Here is a 23,615-nt window from a genome sequence, read left to right as displayed (position 1 = left end):
AGCGGAAAAAGCAACCATGAACCATCAAATACTTCTGATGCCGATTCCCGTGGACAAGAGAGCTACTACTTCCTGGTGGAACAAGGATAGATGATCCTCTGGTCGTCAGTGATAAGTGGGTTGCAAGGGTGGTTGGGTAGACCTGAAGGAAGGGGAGTAGCTCTTGCGGACAATCTGGAGAACCAGACTGATTTTATTGACCTCCAGTGGTGCAGGTGATGGCGTATCCTGCTGCCCACTGATTGCCTGCGATGGTCGGAGGTCCAACTATAGTGGCTTGGAGGCTATGGCTCCCGGGGGCAGTGGATTGCACCGATCTGTGGCTGCCTTACATACAGGGTCTGAGGTACTGCATCCTCAGGCATGCAGGGGCTGGTGTCACATGGCTGGGTCAGAAACTGCATCATTTTCATGTTCACGTTTCTGAAGTTGCTCTCATTCTGCAAAACAGTGACTTTAGATAATACATTTGTGTGCGTGTCAGTGTGGGATAGTACTCCCCGAACCTGCATTTGCTTACATTTCAACTGTGTAGGCACACTATCATGAACTACTTGAACATTCAGTACGATGTAGCAAGTTCACTGCACAAATTTCATGGCATGTTATTGACTGGTAGGTGACAACGCTTTCTGACTAATACAAACAGTTACGGCTTGACTGATACCTTGGCATGGCAGCATGGGGCTGTTAATTACATATACAAATCTACATCCTCTTTTAAATCAGAGGAGCACTCTGCTGACGCTTTAAGGTCACTGCACTCTAGAACCCCAGCTCAGTGGATTCCGGTCACTTCCACGAGGGATGCCTTCCTCTACACCAAGACAGCCTGATGATACTTGCGATGCAAAAGGGGATGATGGACGGAGCGTTTGAGCAAATCAAACACTCACCCCCAGTCAACTGATCTGGGTTTAATCCATCACCATTCTTTAGCCTACTCAGCCACCCCAGTTCAGACATGGTCATATGCAAATCAGTCTGACCCTGTGCCTCATGGGAACAGTCCAGCCCGAACTGCCAAGCCATGTCTTCCCTGGACCGGAAACAAGCATCCTGGGACCGGTTTCGGATTCATAATCCTCATCAGCCAGGCTATCTTGAATCCAGTGGCCAAGTGAGCAAGGGACTCACGTCTGAGCATACACTGCCACACTTAGGGCGAACAAAGCGATACAAAAGGGGATGATGGACGGAGCGTTTGAGCAAATCAAACACTCACCCCCAGTGAGTGTTTGATTGACTCAGATGCTCCGTCCATCACCACTCCCTTTTGTACTTATGAACAAGTTACTTACCTTCGGTATCGATATATCTGTAAGAAACAGTAGTTAGTATTAGATTCCTTACCTTAGAATATCCCCAGGCGTCAGTCTGGATCCGGAAACTTTTGCGTAGCAGTACCCCTGCGCGTCGGTAGGCGTCGTCTGCAGGCGTCCCCTGTGGCTCCGCGTCCGTCGTTGGCGTCGTGCGCCGTGATGACGTCGCTGGAGTATATAGACGCCGCCCCCGCGCGCTGACGTCAGTTCTTTGCACACAGCTTTTCCGCGCCAGAACACGCAGAGCCATGTAAGAACCAACACTGGTGCCATGCGAAACTAGGGCCCTGAAGGGGATGACCTTAACCCTATGTATCAGTTCGCAGAACGGGGAGGATGGGTGGGGCGGTAAGGAATCTAATACTAACTACTGTTTCTTACAGATATATCGTTACTGAAGGTAAGTAACTTGTTCATCTGAAAGAAACAGGTTAGTATTAGATTCCTTACCTTAGAATAGATACCCCAGCAATACCAACCCCGGTGGTGGGTCTGCGAACCAATACAGCTTACACCAGAAAGTCCTGGAGGACAGAACGGCCAAAGAAGCCATCCCTCCGGACTGGACTGTCCAGGCAGTAGTGCCTTGCAAACGTGTGCAGCGAGGCCCACGTAGCCGCCTGACAAATGTCCTGCAAGGGGACTCCCCGGCCCAGGGCAGTAGTAGCCGTCGTGGCCCGAGTGGAATGGGCCCTCAGCCCAACAGGAGTGCCGTCTTGGAAACTCCAATGCGCAGAACTGATGACATTGCGCGTTCTCTTCTGTGGCGAATAGATCTAACCAAGGCTCTCCCCATTGCAGAAAGAGGTCTTTCGCCACGTCTGAGTTCAGACGCCATTCGTGATCCACCGAGCACCGACGGCTGAGTTCGTCCGCCCTGGCGTTCAGAGAACCTGCCAGGTGTTGAACCGTCAGAGTCACGCTCTGACGTTCCAGCCATTGCCAGAGACGCAGAGCCTCCTGGCAAAGGGTCCACGACCCCACTCCGCCCTGCTTGTTGCAGTACCACATGGCGGTGGTGTTGTCCGTGAACACCTGCACTACACTCCCGTTGACAAAGGGGAGGAATGCCTTCAGTGCTAGACGGATCGCCCGCAGCTCCAACAGGTTTATATGGAGCCGGGACTCCGCCGGAGACCAGATGCCTCTGATCTCCGCCTCTCCCAAGTGGCCTCCCCAGCCCTGGAGGGACGCGTCCGTCACAACCACGTGCTCCGGTTGGGGAAGGGAGAGGGATCTGCCTCTGACCCAATCGCGGTCCGTAAGCCACCACTGCAGTTGTCTCGCAGTGCCCTCCGAGATCAAGACATGGTCGGACAAGTTGCCCTGATGCTGGGCCCACTTAAACTTCAGGTCCCACTGCAGAGCCCGCATCCGCCACCGGGCGTGATGCACCAGAAGGATGCAGGAAGCCATCAGCCCCAGCAGCCGCAGCGTCAACCTGACCGAAACCCGGGATAACGGCTGAAAGATGGGAATCAAAGCCTGTATATCCCGGACTCGCCGTTCCGGAGGATAAACCCGAAACTGCGCCGAGTCGAGAACCGCTCCGATGAAAAGGAGCTTTTGAGAGGGACACAGGTGTGATTTCGGAACATTGATGGAAAACCCCAGTTCGTGCAGGAGGTCTGCCGTCATCTGAAGGTGGCGGACGACTGTCTGGGGCGAGCCCGCCTTCAACAACCAGTCGTCCAGGTAGGGGAAGACTGAAACCCCCAACCGGCGCAGATGGGCTGCGACCACCGCCATCACCTTTGTGAACACCCATGGGGCACTGGTAAGGCTGAATGGGAGCACGATAAACTGAAAGTGCTCGTGGCCTATCGTGAACCGCAGGTAACGCCGGTGGGCCGGCAGGACGGGGATGTGAAAATACGCATCCTGCAAGTCCAACGCTACCATCCAGTCTAGCGGGTCTAGAGCAGCCAAGACCTGAGCCAAAGTCAACATCTTGAACTTCTCCTTCCGGAGGAAGCCGTTGACGTTCCGTAGATCCAAGATAGGACGTAGGCCCCCTTTGTCCTTCTTGGGTACCAGAAAGTAGTGAGAATAGCAACCACGCCCTACTTCTGGCCCAGGAACGCGCTCGATGGCCCCCTTGGCCAAGAGGGCCGTAACTTCCTCCTGCAGAAGTGTCAAGTGGTCCCCCGACACACGGTGGTTCTGCGGTGGCATGGCTGGAGGAGTGGTCTCGAAGGGGAGGGAGTAGCCCCTTCGGACGAGCTGCAGCACCCACCTGTCCGATGTGATTGCGCGCCAGCGGGAGTGGTGATGGCGAACCCTGCCACCCACTGGCGTCACATGGGCCTGAAAGCACGGACTAGGAGGATTTGGAGGCCGATGCTGCGGGGGGAGGTGTGGTCTGACCTGGCCGTTGTCCCCGACCGCCTCCACGGCGGACTCCACGGCCGCCACCGCGTTGAGAAATGTGTTGCGGCGCGTGGCTGGCAGCACGTGTGGGACCGCCCCTTCCTTGGCCACGAAAGGAGCGAAACGAACCCGTTTGCTGGCGCTGGGTCGAGAGACCCAAGGACTTGGCCGTGACCCTGGAGTCCTTGAAGCGCTCCAGCGCGTTGTCCGCTTTGTCGCCAAACAGGCGACTGCCATCGAACGGCATGTCCATCAAGGCATTCTGGACATCTGCCGAAAAGTTGGCGGACCTCAGCGAGGCGTGGCGACGAATCGCCACCGTCGTGGACATCGCTCTGCCCAGTGAGTCGGTCGTATCAAGACCACACCTGATGGAGTATTTTGCTGCGTCTCGGCCTTCAATCATAGCCTTGCCGAGCTTTGCCCGTACCTCCTGCGGGCATTCAGGCAGCAGGTCCGCGACCATATCCCACAGAGAGTGGGAGTAGCGGCCCAAGAGGCATGCGGTGTTGCAAGACCGCAGTCCCAAACTCAGGGACGAGAAGACCTTTTTTCCATACTGGTCGTACCTCTTGGATTCCCGGTCGGGTGGGGCCGACGGGAATGCGGTCTGGGAAGTCGAGGCCTGAATCACCAGACTCTCAGGGGTGGGATGGGTGGACAGGAACTTGGGGTCATCCTTACACGGACGGTGGCGTCTGGCCACGTTCCTATCAACAGGCGAACCTGAAGCGGGCCTGGACCACGTGCCCAAAAGAACGTCAGACAAGGCTTCGTTGAACGGCAGCAGTGGCTCCTGTGGGCATGACTGTGGTTTGAAGACCTCAGTGAGGATGTTAGGCCTCACGGCCGCAACGGGGGGCTCAAGGTGTAAGGCCTTGGCAGCCCTCATCAGCACCACTGAATAAGCAGCCCCCTCCTCCGAAGCCACGGTAGGAGGCGAGACAAAACCAGGGTTAGGAGAGTCGTCCAGACCACTGGCATCACCCAAATCACCTGTCCAGTCCACATTGTACTGACACTCGCGTGACAGAGGGTCCTCAGACCCCTCCCAACCCTCTCCGTAATCTACATATTCACCATATTCGGAATCAACAATGTAGACCGGCTCCCCGGGGTCCACAGGCCCCATCGGCGCCGGACTCGGCGTCGGACGACGCCGGTCCGACTCCGCGTCCGGAGAGGGTATAGGGGCGGCGCTGCCCGGAGCTGGCGCCGGAGCACCGGCGCCGCGCGGGGGCGGCGTCGGGGGCAACCCCGATGGAATCGGCGCCGGAGAGGCCGGTAGACCAGCCGGCGTCGACCCTGAGGGTCCCTGCGGCGCCGGGGTCGGAGCCGTCGGCGGGGCAGGAGCACCCGGCGGTGCCGAGGCAGGAGCACCTGAACCGCTAGGGCCCCCGGACGGGAGCACAGGGCCCAAAGGCGCCGTAGGCCCCGTCGGAGGAGACAGTGCCCTCATGGCCATGAGGAACTCCTCTATCTCCCCGGGCGTCGCGCCTTGCCCAGGGACCGTAGGGTATGGAGCAGGCCGCGCCGGCGACTCACGCGGAGCCGCGGGGGTGGGGCCACCCGAACCCCCGGCCGCATCGCGCGAGCGTCGGGGGGAGTCGGGGGTACGATGACGACGCCCCGACTTCTTGTGTTTCCTACCTGAGGAACCAGAGGAATGGTGACGACTTCCGGAGCGCTCGTGGCGGCTCCACGACCGCTCCCTCGACCGCTCCCTCGACCTCCGGCCGGACCGGGACCGCTCTCGACGCGGGGCCGACACCCGCAGCTCGAGTAGCTTGCGGGACCGCTCCCGCCTAGCTTTACTCGTCAGGGCCCGGCAGTCGACACAGTCGTCCACGGCGTGGTCGGGGCCCAGGCACCGGAGGCAGAGTCGGTGATGATCCGTGACCGACATCGTGCGGTCACAGTCGTCACAGTTCTTAAAACCGGGCATCCTACCGGCACCGTAAGAAGAATCAAGGATTCTCAAAAATAACTTTGGTCAAAAGACCGGAGTACTGCACTTCTCGGATCTGCGCTAACTGGCGCGGAAAAAAGAAGAACTGACGTCAGCGCGCGGAGGCGGCGTCTATATACTCCAGCGACGTCATCACGGCGCACGACGCCAACGACGGACGCGGAGCCGCAGGGGACGCCTGCAGACGACGCCTACCGACGCGCAGGGGTACTGCTACGCAAAAGTTTCCGGATCCAGACTGACGCCTGGGGATATTCTAAGGTAAGGAATCTAATACTAACCTGTTTCTTTCAGATGATACTTGCAGCAGGTAATGGGGAGTTAGATCACCAGGCAGGGATTTCTTCAGCAGATGAACCATCCTAGGTCATGCTGGGTAGAAACACAATATATTACACTACATACATGCCAGCATATATTCATTATTTTAGCACAATGGTGGAATTATTCATTCTCTCCACTGCTCCTATACCACTGTTCCTGTATTGCTAATTATGCTAATATGTTTCATTCTATCTGTAATTCCAGCGCATGCATTTTACTCAAGAATATTGAAACTGCAGTTTCGTGTATTTCTTGTGCATTCTCTTTGCATGTGCCTGGAAGTATAAATGAAAAAGTTTTAGATCTGTTACCATGATTTCCTTGGGGAGTCAGGGTTGTCATGTTTGTAGTTCTGCACAATCCCACTAAATAAGAAGTTAAAGTTAAGTCATTGCTTTAGGGTTAACAATCGCTGGAAAGAAATCATGGGCACCGTGGTAACAGTAAACCTATTTCACTTTTTAACAGCATATCACACACAGCACAAATAAGAGCAGACATATTTCACTAAAAGTGTATTTATTACAACAGGGCAAACCTGTCTCTTAGTACATCTAAAATAATTAAAAAGCCTAACACCCTAAAACCTATATCTATGTGCTACCCTGGGAGAGCATGCAGTAAAGCAACTTGCAATCTTGAGTTTCTTAGGGAGAAGCGGTGCACTGCATACATTACTGGCAGCTCAAGCTGTCATTATTGGAAGCGCTGTGAACTACGGTAGCAGGCTCCCTCTGGTACTTGGCTCTAATCAGTGTAAGGAGAGATGCATCATCTTCTCTGGGTGCAGGCAATAATCAAGATCATCTTCAGATGGTATATTGAAGAATAATCTCTCTACTCAAGTGGTCGGGTGGAGGTTCTTAAATACTAACAATCATCAGGGATGAAAACCTTCAACATAATTTCAGGAAGGTAGTAAATAGATTATGGGCACCTAAGAAAGGGTCTTAGACATATCTTTAGGAAGATGGGAGCCGAGGGGATGTCATTTTGAACTACACCTCTTTGATGAATTAGCTAAAGATGCCTCTTGATGGCCTGAAATATCGATAAGGGTATACTTGTCCCAGACTGGGTATCTGGGCCATTATGGAAAGACTTGACACTCTTGCAGTTCTACGAATGATAAGGGTCCACGAAATTCATGTTATTATTGTTTATAACAGGTGTGACAGAATTCAGGTGGTCCGAGATGGAGTTGGGGGCCTGACCGGAATAGGGTCAGACCTTAGGGGCTTTAGGTCTGAAATATGCATTAGTACCCTCTTGTGACTACTAGTCTTTTATGATACAATGCAGAGTTTATATGAAGGTGCAGTTTTTAGGCCATTTTAAAAAGGCAATATAAATGTAGTGGTCATCTATGTGGGATCTTTACATGGACACTGACGAGATTATTACCATTCTCAAAGTACATTCAGCGGTACGTTAATAGGCATTGATTAAAAGAAATCAAATCAATATTTCAGGTATAATTAAAAAATGCATTATCTATGGGATTGAATACTGTTAAGATTGTACTAATTAAAGAAATGTTTGATAAATTATGAAGATTCTACTTTTTAATTAGAAATCAATTTGAGCTGCATGCTCCAATACTGGCAAGAATGACAGTCAATGCTACTTATTCATAAACAAATTAGAATAACTTTTGTGTTAACAGGTTACAGCTCAGCATCCAAATCTAACCCGTCACTGTGAATTTACAGTGAGCATTATGCTGTTGTAGACGTCATACAAGCCATAAATATTGTCAGGATTCAGAAAGGGCTTGTAAACTTGGATAATGGTGCAAAGGAGACTGAAGGCAAAAGTACACACATTTTACACAAAGTGCACACTAGTTATTGGCAGTTGTTAACTCACTTTCTTGTTACTGTAGCATTTCCAGGACAGAGTTGGGTTTTTAAGCCAATTCAACATGAAGCAGATGACAGGGAACATTTGGTTGGTTGCTGTGGCTGTACGCTTCATATTAGTTCGCCCCTGGATTTTTGTTTGCCACGTTTTTTTGTTTTCTCCCTGTTTTCTTCCCCCCATGGCTACAGTTCTTCTTTACTTCCTCACATTGTTGTTTATGCATATTTTCAGATATCCCATCTACCATTTCCCCTCCTCAGTGGCATGTTAGTTGCTCACATTGGCGACACCTGCAGCTATGGCCAGTAAACCTCATTAAAGCTTTCACAGTGCAGTTCTGCTCACGACAGTATTATATGATCGGTGGTGGCTTACTCCTTACAACTGGTCAAGTGGTTCTGGGTAATCTGCTCCCTCCCTGCTGCAGAGAAGAACACATTACAGCATTGCAACTCAGATCAATCCATCAAAGGGAACAATGTAGCCCTAAGTTTATCTCACCCTTTCCCTGACTTTACTCCAGTCCTACCAAAGGCATATTGTTGCCATGAAACATCTACATAGGGATTCGGGAGTGGCAGGGCCTTGCAATGGCTCTGCTTTCTGTGAACCTGGCCAAAAATATTTCTAATAAATAGGCGGTGGTGCAGCATATAAACAGTGAAAAGAGTAAGAGAATATTCAGAAATACGAGAAATACTATACCAAAATTTTGAAATTGAATATAGTGGATAAAAATATAACTATTGGAGATATAAAGTACTAGGAAAAACATGATCTACAAAAACGGGCTGCAATAATTAAATGATTTTCATAATGCAAGTCATGAGATATTTAAATGGACTGTTTTTGTTTGTTTGTAGCATTTTATTGAACAAACCAATGAAATGTTTTTGTCTTGAGGAAACAAACTTGTTGAATCGGGATGTAACTGGAACAAACTGTGAGGCACATGCCGATATCAACAGAGAATAATACTGTTGCAATAATTAGAGATATTCTTATTGGTTAGTTATGAGATTGTAAACATTAATTGGCAATCAATTTAGTGCAGCATACTAATTGACTACTGCTGTACTGAACGAAAAAGTAACATGTTTTTGACCGAGAAAGCAATTTAACTGTATTGTAAAACATGTTTTCAAGGAGGCACATTTTGACAAATAGCAAAGAATAAAAATTGATTTGATCAAGTGTCTTGATTTTGGAACTACAGATTGTGTTTCTGGATTTACATTTTCAAAAAAGAATGGAAGAGAAAACAGATACTGACAATTATTGTTAATGGAATGAATCCCAAAACTGTCTTGAGTTGCAATGCAATGTGAGGCATAGCAGCACTTTCCACACTAAGTAGCACGAAGAGCAGGGCAGTGTCACAATTGATAGTTATAAGTCTAGTGGATCAGGGCTCCTCATATGTGCCCAGGCTGCATTGTGGGCGGTTTCAACTTAGGGCCTGATTTAAATCTTGCCAGACGGGGTACTCCGTCACAATGGTGACAGATATCCAGTCCGCCAAAATAGAAATTCCATTATATCATTTGGGATTTATATTTCGGCGGGCGAGACATCTGTCACCGATGTGACTGAGTAACCCATCTGCCAAAATCTAAATCAGGCCCTTGGTGTTCATTCATTTATAAATATTCATCATCAGGAATATGCTTTTAAAAAACACAATCATTCTATATACTATTTCTAATTGATGTGCTTCCTAGGTGTGAGCAGATGCACCGAAAGAGGAGAAGTCCACAACAGAGATACTTTGGCACACTGAAAAGCTCAAACACATACCAGGAAGTGGTTTGGAGACACTAGTCCATACTAATTCCATGTTTGCCTGAAATCTTTGTTGTCTGTGCCAGATACCTTCTCCAATGTTTGCACAAACCTTGTAGGGACATTTCCATTAACAGTTCGTACTCCTGCCCATTACATATATACAGGTCAGAAGAGCAGTCTATGGGATAAAAGACTCCCCTACTAAAGCTTCTGTAGTCACGTATATGAAAACCTTTAATTGCTGAACTATGATAAATCTTATGAAATGAACGAACAAAACATCGGAACTACAAAGAACATAATCCAATGCATGTCATGAAGAGAAAAGCGTCTACCAAGTCCAGTCTCTCAACTTGTTACTTCAAAGTTCATATTCTATTCCTCATAATCAACATGTGGTTGACCTAACACTTAAAAGGCAGTGATGAGAGCTTTTAAATGTGAACTTTGAAAACAAGTCAGTTTGTGTAAGCATCCACGTGTCCTATCATACATGGCAAGCACCTCTTCCATGAAAGCATGTGCCTTTGCCGCCCTTCTTAAACAAACAAAAAAAGCAAGTAAACAGGTACGTTTTTTGTCACTGACTCGGTTATTGATGTCAGAAAGATCTCGTAGAGTAGAAATAATGAAGTTTACTGGAAGGTAACTTTATCCCAAGTACTATATCCTAGCTTTAGTCGATAGACACTTTGAATATTTTCCCTTAAAAAAAATCAGTTAAAATGAATGTGGTCTCACAGCAGTAAATGCTCAAAGTGTTATGTCCATCACGTTTTATCTTCAACCAGGAAATGTTACATACAGCAGATGGCCAAAATGCTGAAACAAGGCTAGTCTCTAAATTTTGACGATATACCATCTGGATGACACATGTTGACTTGCCTGGCACTCTAAAATGAACACAACGCCTAACTTACTGATCCCAACACTCATGTATATACACAGTGATGAGTTCAAAAACTCCACTTTATCCTTGAGAGTGCTCTGCACCTGTGAAAGCCTATCTAGATATGACACTGTGGGAAGTGATGCTCACTCCCCGGAGTATGAACAAAGGAATCATTTCACTCACCCCTGATATTCAATGTATTTGTAGATCATGCCGGCGATCACAATGGCAACAATGGCATAGTACCAAGAGGAGATGAACATCAGTGCCAGGCATATACTCATGCCTAAGAAGGAAAGCGTCCTGGAAAAGTGAGAGGTGAGGGCATGAGGAAAAGTAGAAACCCCATATTTTACATACACATTTGCAAACATCTTCTGTTATCTAGAAACAGGTAATAAAAAAGCAACAAAACCCTTTCAGCCCAGGGAAGAAAAGAATTACTTATAATAACCACAGTTCTCCAGTGTTGCAAGTATTTCAACTAAAGATATCGAAGCTTGAGAGCTGTAGATAGTGGTTACGTATTTCCTCTCTAGGACTGGATAGTTCATACATTCACATACATGTATTCAAATAGCATGCATCACGGTAACAGCAAACTGTAAATTGTAAATGCATTTATATAGCGCTTACTACCCTACCCACACGAGGCGTCAAAGCACTGTTTGGCAAGTCGCAGGCTACTCTGAAACCCAAAAAGGATTACTGGTGAATTAGCATAGGGAAATATGAAATGTATTTGAGCGGTGGACATGGGGGTCTGTTAATTAGTCAAGTTGTTACCAATTTAAACATAATATTCAGCACAAGTGAGAAAGTGGGCTACCTTACTAAAATAAGTTGCAAAGTAAAAATTTCTAAACTGCGGACTCATCTCAACTTCTGCTTCCAAACAGTAATACCTCAAAGGCATCTCCACTCTTCCATGTGCCCACTATGCCAATGTCCACAAGAGTAAGCTCTGCATAAAGGATAGGTGTTGTAGCCATGCCTCTTATTAACCTCAATGCTTCACTTACCTGATTAGCTCTAGAGTGACAGAAAGTGATGGCCACTGGGATATACTTTGCGATCCAATACTATATGACCTGTGATTCCATGCTTCTGCGATCAACTACAGAAGATGGGACTTTCCTTGCCAGTCGAATAAAAATAAAGAAATAGCTGATCTGTGCCCTTGCTGGTCTATTGTTCTTGCCACACAGAACTTCATATATTGTCTACTGAATGCAGCTGAACTACTTGCAGCAGAAAAAGGATTTAGAAAGAATGCCATCAAAACATCCAGTTCATTCAGATGAAATTCTGAAGGACCTTTGTAATTCGGAGTCGGTCAATGTTGGACTTGGCCCTTTTTATAGGGTCATCCCTGAACTTTTTGCCTTCCTCCTGTATTTTTGCTTAGCAGGATGGGAGGACGTTCCTTCCGCGTGTTGGCGGCAGACTTATGGAATTCCCTTCCTGTTCATATTCGGGCCCTTAACAGCTTGACCCTTTTTAGAAGGGCCATCAAAACCCACTTGTTCATCTCTGTAGGCTAATATCCCCCTCTGTTAGCTCTGATCTGTTGTGTTGTTGCATATGATCAGGCGCCAGGACGCCCCTTCGCTGGGGCAGCTGTTGCGCCTAATAAATGTTATTAACATAACATAACATAACATAACATTTTGTCCAACCTGTTTTTGTTGGTTTTATTACTCTGGGCACTTTACCACTGCTGATCAGTGCTAAAGTGCATGTGCTCTGCCTATTGTAAATTGATGTATGGATTAGTGATTCCATGATTGGCTGATTTGGTTTACTGGTCAGACCCTAGTACAGTGCACGGAGTGTGCCCAGGGCTTGTAAACAAAGTGCTGCTAGTGGGCTTGCAGCATTGGTAGCGCCACCCACAAAAGTAGCCTGTAAATGTGCGTCTCAGGTCTGCCATTGCAGAGACTGTGTGCAGTCTGGTACTGCCATGTTGACTGGGCACATGCACCAACTTGCCAGTCCCTAATCCTTCCCCTTTCTTCATGTCAGACACCCCCATGGTAGGCCCAAGGGCAGGGTGCATTGTAAGAATAAGGTAGGACAAGCCCTAATGCGTGTGGCATGTCCTAATAGTGAATTACAGCCATTTTCGTTTTTCACTATTGCAAGGCTACCTATTACCCATAGGCGAGAATGGGCACTTAGATTATTACATTTTATAATCCTAACTGAGTCAGAGAACTAGGTAGAAATTCGAGTTTAGTATGCCTGAACTCAGAATGATAAAATACATCTTTTAGTGAAGTTGGTTTTAACATTCTGTGTTTGAAAATACCACTTTTAGAAAGTAGGTATTTTCTTGTCTAACTATCCAAGCCTGCCTCTGCTAGGTTGTGTATTCCTTGTCTGGAGTTTGAGTGACAGGGGCTGGGGGATTCCAGGAGACAGGGTGAGCCAGCCCAGTGGTGAATAGAGAGATCTGCATCTAGATGTGAGGAAGGAGTTGCACCTGGGACCTGAATAGGGCTGTGCCTTCCCATCACAATGCCGGCTCCACCCCCTGTGGTGCGTCTGATGTCTCTGCCCTGCACTGTGAAAGGAAAGAAAGAGTCATGTAAACAAAGTGCTCCGGGACTAACCAGAACTGGTTTGAACTAGGCAAAGGCCTCTCTGCCTTCAGAGAACAAAGAGAAAAGTAGTATAAGTATTGGGACCCTGATCCCAAGAAATTAAATCACTTTTGGACAACAAGAAGAAACCTTTGCTGAGGAGAGGAACCTTAAGAAACTGAAGAGAGACTATCCCTAAGCTGAAGTGCTGTTTGGGGGAATGGCCTGCAGTGGTTGCCTGACTGCCAAAGAAAGGAGAAAGGACTTTGTGTGCTTTATTCAACTTGTAAGGATCTCCAAGGGCTTGAGAGAAGAGCTTGCCTCCTGCTGAAGTCTCAGGGACAACAGACTTCAACCCCCAGCTCCCCAAGAGTTCATTGGAAGTGCCTGCTGCTGTTTTGGGCCTTCTGAGGGACTGCGTGTCGCAAGGAGCTGGAAGCGCGACTCAAGAGGGAGAAGGGTGTCGCCGTCGCATTGTGGATGTCGCCGCTGTGGTTGTCGCATTGCACGCATCAAGAGGAGCTCCTCGGAACGAGGAAGATGCATGTCGCCGCCGCAACCGCTACCGTCCCATCGTGGATGTCGCTGCTGTAGCGGTCGCATTGCACCGCATCACGAAAACCACCTCGCATCCACAGAGAAGCGTGCCGCCATCGGAGCTGCTGTCGTCGCATCACGTAAAAAGGGTGCCGCTGCTGCAGTTGTCGCATCCAGCGGACCGACTCCGTGTCAGAATCGGTTCAAAATGACTCTGGTTCAATGAGTCAGACCGACCGATTACGATGTTTCTGAACACCGTTCAGACAGACTCACATTGACTTCAATGGGAGCCTGTATTCTGACCGACAACACAGGCTCTCATTGAAAAAAGGGGTGGCAGCGGAAAACCTTGCACACTGTGGCGGGCACCCCATGGTGTATACACAAAAGAATCTACCCTGAATGAAATAGGACAGGGGTTTACAAGGTACTCGGTAGAGTACCAGGCATCTCACAAAAAGTGAAGGATGGTCCTCACACACCACCAGGTGTCATGTTTCATCATTGGCAGTCCTAGCTCTCTTGAAACTTTGCTTGGTAGAGAAACAATGTATATGCCAAAATACATTTTTTTTAGACAGACAACTACTTGGTATTAAAAATGAAAAATGGGGAATGGGAGAATTAGTACCCCATCACCACAGTGATTGAAGTCGTCGGCATGATTCTGCCTAAATGCCCCAAAGGGTCCGCGGCATTCATCAGGACGGGGAAAAATTACCACTGGGTAGGAGGACCTGTGTCAGACTCTACCTGAAAGAGTTTCCTTAAACCCTAATGGAGGTTCCATGGTGCCTGCCACACTGTGCATGGTTGTTAAGAGGGGTCCAATGAATACCCCCACGGGTCCCAACCGGAGTCAACCGGTTGAAGGGGGGGCCTGCCTTGGGCACCCAAAGTCAGTTGCCGATGGCCTTTTGACCGATTCTGAAAGGCTATCCGAATCAGACATCGTAATACGTCTCCGAATGCCGGTCGGAACAGAGTCAGAAACACCGAACGCTTACCTTTCCATCGTAATCCGTTGGTCGGAAATGTTTACAAGTAGGTCGGAAACATGGGTTCCGACAAGGGTTAGGAAAATCCGAATGCCAATCGGAGTCTTACCGACCAACATCGCAATGATACCCTAAGTTGTAAAGAAAGAAGCTTGGTTCATTGGCTGTGACCAGCAAGTTGTATCTATTAGGTGGAATATCTTTGTTGTATAATCAGATGGGAGGGGAGGGGGTTGTTTTCACAGCTGCCATCAAAGCTATGCAGTCCATCTATTAGCCTCCTGGAACGCCCTTGAGTGTTTCTTCATCTTCTTCTCCTTGGACTCATCTTCAAGCTCATCGCTCTACATAGTGCCAGTCTTGAATTGTTGAGGGAGTGTGACCGGTAGTAGTGGTGCGTACTGTGTCAGTACAAGGACTAGCTGCTGCACTGATGGACCACGTTGCTGTGCTAGATTAGGTTTTTTGGGACTATAGCTTGTAGGTCATAGGTGAGGTCTGCCTTTATCTTTAACATCAGTGGCATTTCGTACCAAAGTCTAACGTCATAATAAGGATCAGAACCTTCCAAATATCTTTGTCTGTCTTAAAATTCAGTGCTGGGCACCCTTTTCCTGGAAGTAGGTGTGATGTGTATGCTCTGGGTCGACCTTTCTATGTCCTTGGTACTAGCCAGGATCCTCCTTTTAGTCATCATGTATTTGATACACAACACTCCCAGGCTGTAAGCTGTATCCATCACACTTCGCCTCATCCTCCTTTGCTGGAGGTTCGACAGTGGCTTTATTGATAATGTTTAACTGTCTAGTAATAGAAAGCATCACTTTGATAGCTTTCAGATGGGAAGAAACTCTGAATTAAAGCTGATGTCTGTGAAGACCATGGCCGTCCTGGAATGCTCATGCAAGGCTCCAAGTCGAATGCCTCCAATGAGAGCTAAAAGACTACCAAACTAACATGCTTGCCCTTTTGGTACTGTTTTCTACTGCTAATGACACATCTTAAAGCAGACATATAGAAAACGACACCAAACAAAGCCAGAGAAAAAGGTTTAAATAGATTATAAACATCAAAGGAATAACATCCTCTAGATACGTTCACTGGGCACAAGCATAATTCTGCTCCAAAAGTAGTAAAAAACAAAGATTTTTTTTTTACACTTGTTTTTATTAATCACTGCTTCCAGCTTATCCAAATCAAGGACATGCATGTACATTTTCAACATCTATAGTCACCATACATCCAAAGCTTTGAACATGACATCCCACTGTTTCACTCAATCTCACTGCCCGTGAGCCGAGTTACTCTCGTTTTGAGCAGCACAACAAAATTCTTGAAGTAAGCAGGGTCCTGTCTTTAGAGATCCTGTCAGGTGGAAGAATAAGTGAACAAAGAATGAAGGACACTGAACAACTCTCTGGGATACTGAAGTGGTCCGGCTATTTAGATTTTAGTCCAAATTTTGACTTTGGAGTTTCAAGGCATATATTCATCCTCTTCATTGCTTTCACTTTTTTCTTATGGAATATATCTGGTCATGTATTTTTTGCCTGCTCTGGTGGTTTGTTAATGTGGTTTTATAAATAAGGACAAATGAAAAAGTATATTTGGATAAGAGACACTAATTATTTAATTGGTCTCCGTTGGGGGTGGGGGTGCAATAAACCTGTTTGTAGATCTTTAGAGCTAGTGATATTATTAAAAAATTCACGATAAAGCAACATTTCGTTAAATTACCTGGCAAGACAATTTATTTTAAAACCTCCTTGATTCAACTATTATGCAGAACAGTATCAGCAAAGGGGTATTCGCATTCCAATTCTACAACTGCCATAAAACAATTCAGATTTTGCACAGCCACCAAAGTTGTTCATTGGCTCCAATACATTTTGATGTAGTGATAGAGGTTATCTGAACAAATTGCATGTAAATAGTGTGAATGACATAGGAACCGTTATGCTACATAATATCTAGGTTCTTCTACTTTTAATTTCTATTTTTCATGTTATTTCAGTGCTTCAAAACTTGGAAAAAAGTGATTAGTAGTGTTAATATCTTTGTGTCATACCAACGCATGTGGAAGGGTTTTTCCAGTGTGTGCTTAAATACCTCTGCTTTTATTTCTTTCCTTCCCTCGTTCATGCCTATTGTCAATAATTTTTTTCCTGTTCTTCAACCTTTCTTTTACCTTTTCCTTCAACTTGCTCTTGCATGTACATTTACTTTATTTATCTCACATCCCTGCCATCTTGTTTTCCAGCACCCAAACTCCTCTTCCGAGCAGGGCAATGCCACCTTATTTAAAAGATGGCACGGCTGGAAAAACGCTCAGTCTCTAATTATATTCTTCATGCAACCTCAAGCCACCCTAGAAAAATAACTGACAACTTACCCTATGAAGAATTCTAAGGATGAGAAGAAATGGTATGGTTCAGTTAATTTCTTTTTTTAAATTAAAATGACAGAGATTCATAAAACATGGTTAGAAACCACGATAATGTTGAGCCACGCTAAATAAAGTAAAACCTCAGAAAAGGGAAAAATTGATGTTTGAAGCTTCATCTAGTCCAAGGGATTTAGATCAATGTATCACTTATTTCATTATAAAGTATAATAGAGATCATGGGGAAATAAGGATAGTGATTAACAAACATTGCAACCTACTGACTCAAGATAAAATATGGAGTGTCCCAAAATATCCAGTTATAACATGTAAATAAAATAACAAACCTTTAAGTCAAACAATTTTAACAGTTATAGGAGAAAAGACATGGCCCAAGGTTCTTGGGTACTGCAAAGTATGCAACTATGTACAACGTTTTACCAAGCGTTTTGGAAACAAGAAAAATAAGCCTAAGAAATATGAAATGTGTTTATTTATAGATTGTTTAAAAACTTGATGCCTAGTGGCCAACAATATATAAGAAGTACAATTGGAAGTTTGAAATTAGGAATTGCATAACATGTTAGAGCCATTGAAAATAAGGACTTAAGGTATGCTACAGTTGAACACTCTTATAGAAAAACATGATGGCAAAGCTGACAGAATGTAATTATTTTGTATTTCTAGGGTAGCACAAAATGTTAGGAGAGGTGACACAGAATTGTCCTGACAACAAAAAGAAGGCAAGGTGGATATACCAGTTACCCATGAACACGAATGAAATCTCAAACAAGGACTTGGTCCTCTCTCAATTTTAGTTATTAATAATGCTAAAGAAAGATCTGTCATTATTGTTATTTTAAACATTGTGTGCAATGTTTTGATTGCCTATTACTTTATTAATATGTATAAAAGAGGGATGCACCTTAATTGTAAAGTATAAAAGTATATTTATCTTTAACCATTTGATGGTGTTAGGAACAGTCATATATTTAGTGTGTCATATACTGCTACAGAAAGTTTGGGTTGCTCTTTCAAACAAATTTGTTTTTATATGATGTGACATAACGTGAATGTTTAGGGGAAGGAACAAGACAGGACTGGCAGAAGCCACCAGATAGATTGAAAGTTGAGTATTTACTGGATGAGTGATTACTTGACGAGTTCACATGTGATTTGAAGATAATAAATAACTATCCTGTCCTGAAATGATTTAGGATGTGCAGAAATGCAAAGTCCTCATTTAGTATTTGCATTGCCTCGTGAGATCCTGAGGAGGGCCAAGGCAAACCCGAAACACACATTGATTGTGGAATGATGAGCAAGATTTTGACATGATCCATTTGTTGCTGGAAAAAGTGTCAAGCCTCATTTTGGAATACAATTTATGCAGCAGCCATCTGGGATCCACCTGTGCACCATTATATATGAGAATAAAACTTTTTTAAACGCGACTCACGTGGGGGAGTAATAGTTTTTTTATTGACGGATGTGTGAACAGAGCGACTTAAGGTAAAAGTCGATTGAGTGAGGGAGTGCAGCTACAGTGCACAGATCGTTCCCCAATTTACAAAGGTACTGTGCTCAACACCTGGGTTTTTCTGCAATTTATACAACTAGTATTGAGATGCTGGATATTGTTGGTGTTTGGTCAGCGTCTTATTACTTGAATGCTCACCATCAGATGCCAATTTGAATTGCAACAATTTTGTAAGGAGTATTATTTGACATTTGTGTTTCTGTTTATTCTCAACGTCCTGCAATTTTGTTGTGGTGAATTAAGGACTTTGAACTTGTCCTGCTCTCTAGTGAAGTGCAGACACTCAACAATTCTACATCAAATGTAAACTTGAGCCATCAAACTTTGTCATGGAGTCCTCAACAGGCATTCAGGTCTATAGATTCAGAACCGCCAATGCATTGGAGTGAATGAAGGAATATTTTCTGAATTATATAGGTACTGTTGACATAGAAGAGAATATGTCTCCAGAACATTAGAAACATATTCAGCTACATTCGTTGGGCCCACTGGATCTTACAAAATGTTTTGCAGATTTCAAAAAAATCTTAGGCTGTGGGGGATATTGATGTATTTCATTCTGCCACTATGCACCTAAGGTATGTATTGATATTACCGGTTATAAGTTTTTCCACTTGAAGCAAAACAAACCTGAATCTATTGATGAGTATGTGAATAAGTGGCCCATGGATTCTAAGTTTGGGAATCTGCTTGAGGATCTTATCAGAGATCAAGTAGTGATGCATGCCAGTAATTCAGCAATTCAAGAGATTGTGGGCGAACAGTGGCAGTTATCTGGATACCATTTTAGCTATTGTGCGCAAGATTGAAACCGCTCGTCGTTGCACCAGTGCGTTAAAAGAAAAGAAGTAGTTGAATGTAGTCGGTAAAATGAGATCTGCACAGAGCCCAAAAACAAGTACCAATACTAGTATGAAAGGGAAAGCTAAAGAGCAACCAAGGTCTTACCAGTGTGGAAGTTTGGAACATTTTGCTTTCTTCAAAGGATGCCTGACTAGAAAAGTTCAATGTAGTGCATGTGGTGCGTTAGGACACTTTGCTAAAGTGTGTCAAACAGCCTAAAAGTGTGAAGCCTGTGGCAGTTTCATATTCAGAAAAGAAGAATTCTGAGGGGGATGAATAATTGAGTAATTCATTATTAAAATTAACTGAGGATAAATTGGTTTTAAATATCAAGGATGGAAGTTTTGTGATTGGTAGGGATAAACCGGACTGCCAGGTGACTTTTGGGGGTTTAAAGTTGAGTAAATTTGCTGACTCAGGATCCCCTTTTACTATTATTAATGAGGAAATTTGGAAAGAAAAATGTATACCTTAAGTTGGGAAAAGTTATTTACTTTTGATATTCAACCGAAAAGATACAGGGTTCGGACATTTTACATTTGTGTTTAAAAACAGAACTGCTTATGGGAAAACGGTCCCTCTGTCTTAGGATGGTGGGATCAAAATAACCTTCACATTGTTTTGGACTCCAACAGCAAAGAAAAGGTGTTAATCCTGGATGAAGGTGAAAAAACTGGTGAGAAGACGTTGAGTAAATTTCCAAATGTATTCAATCAGACTATAGGTTATGTGCAAGGTTTTGAACACAAGATTGTCATATAATGGGGCGTGTCTAAAAATATCCCAATCGTTTCGATGAATAAAGTCACAAGAGAAATAAACAAGTTAGCAGAGGCAGGCATTATTGAACCTGTGGAACAGTCTGTCTGGATTTTTGAATGGAAAATTGAGACTGCGTGTAGACTTATGTCATCTTAACAACAACATAGTTATTGACCTATTCCCACTACCAAATAATAAATAAATGTAAAGGCTACTGAATGGAGCAAGGTGGTTTTCTACTGTTGATCTAGCATCAGCATATCGTCAAATACCTTTGACGATTGATTCAAAGGGGCCTTGGCAATCCCAGTTCTCCAGAGACTAATGTTTCAATTGTTTGGTAAAACCGATGGGGCCAAAATCTTTCAGGATGACATCCTTATTTTTGGGAAGATGAAAAATGAACATTATAGGAAGTTAGCAGAATTGAAGAACACTTTAGAGTTAAAGGATTTAACTGTGGAGTTTTAAAAATGTTTGTGGAGTTTTCAAAATATGCTTTTGCTTAGGATAACATTACTTACTTGGACTAGGTTATTAATGTCGATGATATAAATACCAAGTCAATGTTAATTGATGCTATTCCATGTGTTCCTGCACCGAGTAATGAGGAAGTCAAATCTTTCATTGGTTTGGCTGTGAAAACTTTTCATATTAGACAACTTCTTAAAAACAAAAAAACATTTGAGTGGTCTGTGGATTGGGAGTTGGACTTTCAGAATGTTAAAGAGTCATTTGCAAATGTAGCCTCATTAAAAGCCTTTAGCCCTGAAGCTCATTGTGCTATTACAACTGATGCAAGCAATAAAGGTCTGGGGGCAGTACTGATCCAACCGGGTGACTGAGGTCATGAATGTTTAAGTGTGTATACCTCTATATCTAATTCTCTAACTAAGGAGAAATATTCTGTTGAGAAGGAGGCTTTAGTATGTGCAGGGATGTGTAATCACTTTAGGGCTTTTGTTTGGGGCAAACCTTTCACAATTAGATGTGTGATCATAAACCTTTAGTGAGGATACGGACTACGGATGGGAGAGTGAATGATTCTCCCAGGTTGGGAAAACATTCTGCTAAAATGTAAGATTACAACTACAAAATGGTTTCTGTGTCTGGAAAGTTTAACACTGTGGCAGATCATTTTGTATCAAGGAAGCCCAAACAATTGGAAAAGTGTGAAGATGAATTCTGGAACTAATTTCAGGTGGCACATGTTTGGGTCAAAAAGGTAAGTGGGTTATAGAGTATAAAGATTATATTTTGCAGTTTGTGTTAGGCTACATAGAAAATGTTTGGCCTAACAAAAATTCCTTAGGTCCATGTATGAAACCATTTTGGGAAGTAAGATCAGAGTTCTCTGTTTTGCACAATCTTATCTTGAGGGGCGAAAGAGTTGTACAGCTCTATGGGTCAATATACTGCTGAATTGTGGGTGGGCAAGACTTCTGACCTCCTGGACAGGGACTCTGCTCTATGCCTCAGCAGCTCCGCTGTTGTGCCTCTGTCCCCTACGCCTCTCTGCGAAGGTAGGTGTTCGAGGCCCTCCTCCACCCACATGCTCCTGCCAGTGTCTCATCCCTGGTGGTCCAGTGGGAGAGCCTTGCTCTTCTGCTGGTCTGCTGTTGTCTGTCTTTGTGACAGTTTTTCTGTCTTTTTTGTTATTGTGTCTTGTATCCATTATTTATTGTGTATTTATTGTTATTGTGTCTTGTATTTGCTATCTGTCGTCTTTCTGTTTATTGTTGCGTCCTCCGTACCAGTTTCCTTTCCTTGTCGCTGCTGCCCCCGTGGCCCCTCCCCCCTGCCAGTTCCAGCTCCCGCCTCCCAGCTGCACTTCCCTCCCCCTTCCCTATTTAATGGTGGCCATGCACATGCAAGCTCGTCTGCGCCGGTCCACGACCCGACCGCGGCCACGCCAGGGACACTGGCTCTCCGACCACCCATCAATATGACTCAGCTGACCTCCACGCACTCAACCCCGGAAGGAACAACTGCCAGCTGGCAACGTTGAACACCACCCACGGCCAGTTCTTCTGTCGAAACTGATGACAATCCTTCACCATCCTCCGCAGCACCCGCGCCGGACGCCAGCACCCCCGAAGCCCTGAGATGCATCCTCCTCAACGTGCGCTCCCTGAACAGACATGCTGTAGAGATCTGGGACCTCCTTGACACCCTCTCGCCAGACGTCACATTTTTCATGGAAACCTGGACCAACGCCACCTCCACCCCTGACATCGCCATCGCCATACCCGACGGCTACAAGATCCAGAGGAAGGACGGCCCCAACCGCCTAGGAGGAGGACTCGCCATCGCACACAAGAGCTCTCTCCGTCTCTCCACCTCCAGCACGAGCGACCCCCCCCCCCAACCACCACAGAACACCAGACTGGCCCCAAAACGACCCTACATTCCCCCCTGACCTCGAACTTCGTTCGCCACCACCATCGCCGACCTCATCGCGCCCCATGCCATCGCCTCCATGGACTCCATACTCATCGGGGACCTCAATTTCCACCTTGACAACTTCAGCGATCCTAACTCCGCCGCCCTCCTGGACAACCTCGGACTGAAACAGCTTGTCACCACCCCCACCCACAAGCCAGGACACACCCTCAACCCAATCTTCGCAGGAGGGAACAATATCCACTTTAGCCACACCACCAAACCCCCCTAGATAGACCACCACTGCATACACTTCTCTTTCGCTAAATCAATACCTCACAAACCTACACCACGCCCACTGCGAAGGAATCAATCAATCAATCAAGTCATTTATAGAGCGCACTACTCACCCGTAGGGTCTCAAGGCGCTGGGATGGGGGGGGTGCCGTTACTGCTCGAACAGCCAGGTCTTGAGCTTCTTCCTGAAGGAGAGGTGGTCTTGGGTCAGGCGCAGGTCGGTCGGGAGTGAGTTCCAGGTCTTGGCAGCCAGGTAGGAGAAGGACCTTCCTCCTGTTGTCGCTCTTCTGATGCGGGGGACGGCGGCGAGGGCGTGGCTGGTTGATCTGAGGAGGCGCGTGGGAGTGTAGAAGTTGATCCGGTTGTTGAGGTAGCTCGGGCCTTGGTCGTGTAGGGCTTTGTGCGCGTGGGTGAGGAGGCGGAAGGTGATTCTCTTGTTGACCGGGAGCCAGTGCAGATCTCTCAGGTGTCCGGAGATGTGGCTGCGTCGGGGGATGTCGAGGATGAGTCTGGCCGAGGCGTTCTGGATCCGCTGGAGTCTCTTCTGGAGCAGGGTCACATAGAAGCACCTTAACTTCACCCTCAACTACTATCCCCCTCCTGCCTCGACTGACACCAACTCTGCCGCCAAAGAACTACACCGGTGGATGACCAACTGCGCAGACAAGCTCGCCCCCCTCCGCAACCCCCGACAGACAGCGCCCCATGAAGGCCACCCGGTTCACCTCTGAGGAACAGCAAAACTGCTGAAGACCAGACC

The 23,615-nt window shown here is 46.0% G+C and overlaps 1 protein-coding gene across 3 annotated transcripts in view; it reads right to left on the bottom strand.

The window, feature by feature from the left end:
- Positions 1 to 23,615, bottom strand: part of SLC12A6 (solute carrier family 12 member 6) — a 784,900-nt gene that overhangs the window by 206,859 nt on the left and 554,426 nt on the right. For all 3 annotated transcript variants that reach the window (XM_078644820.1, XM_078644821.1, XM_078644822.1), the window contains one exon: positions 10,709 to 10,828. In XM_078644820.1, the coding sequence (XP_078500946.1) occupies positions 10,709 to 10,828 (120 nt within the window). The remainder of the gene's footprint in view (positions 1 to 10,708; positions 10,829 to 23,615) is intronic.

This window comes from Lissotriton helveticus, chromosome 5_1 (assembly GCF_964261635.1).
Source record: "Lissotriton helveticus chromosome 5_1, aLisHel1.1, whole genome shotgun sequence".
NCBI classification, from domain to species: domain Eukaryota; kingdom Metazoa; phylum Chordata; class Amphibia; order Caudata; family Salamandridae; genus Lissotriton; species Lissotriton helveticus.
Note: the sequence above shows the minus strand (reverse complement) of the source record. Positions and strands in the feature narration are given on the sequence as shown.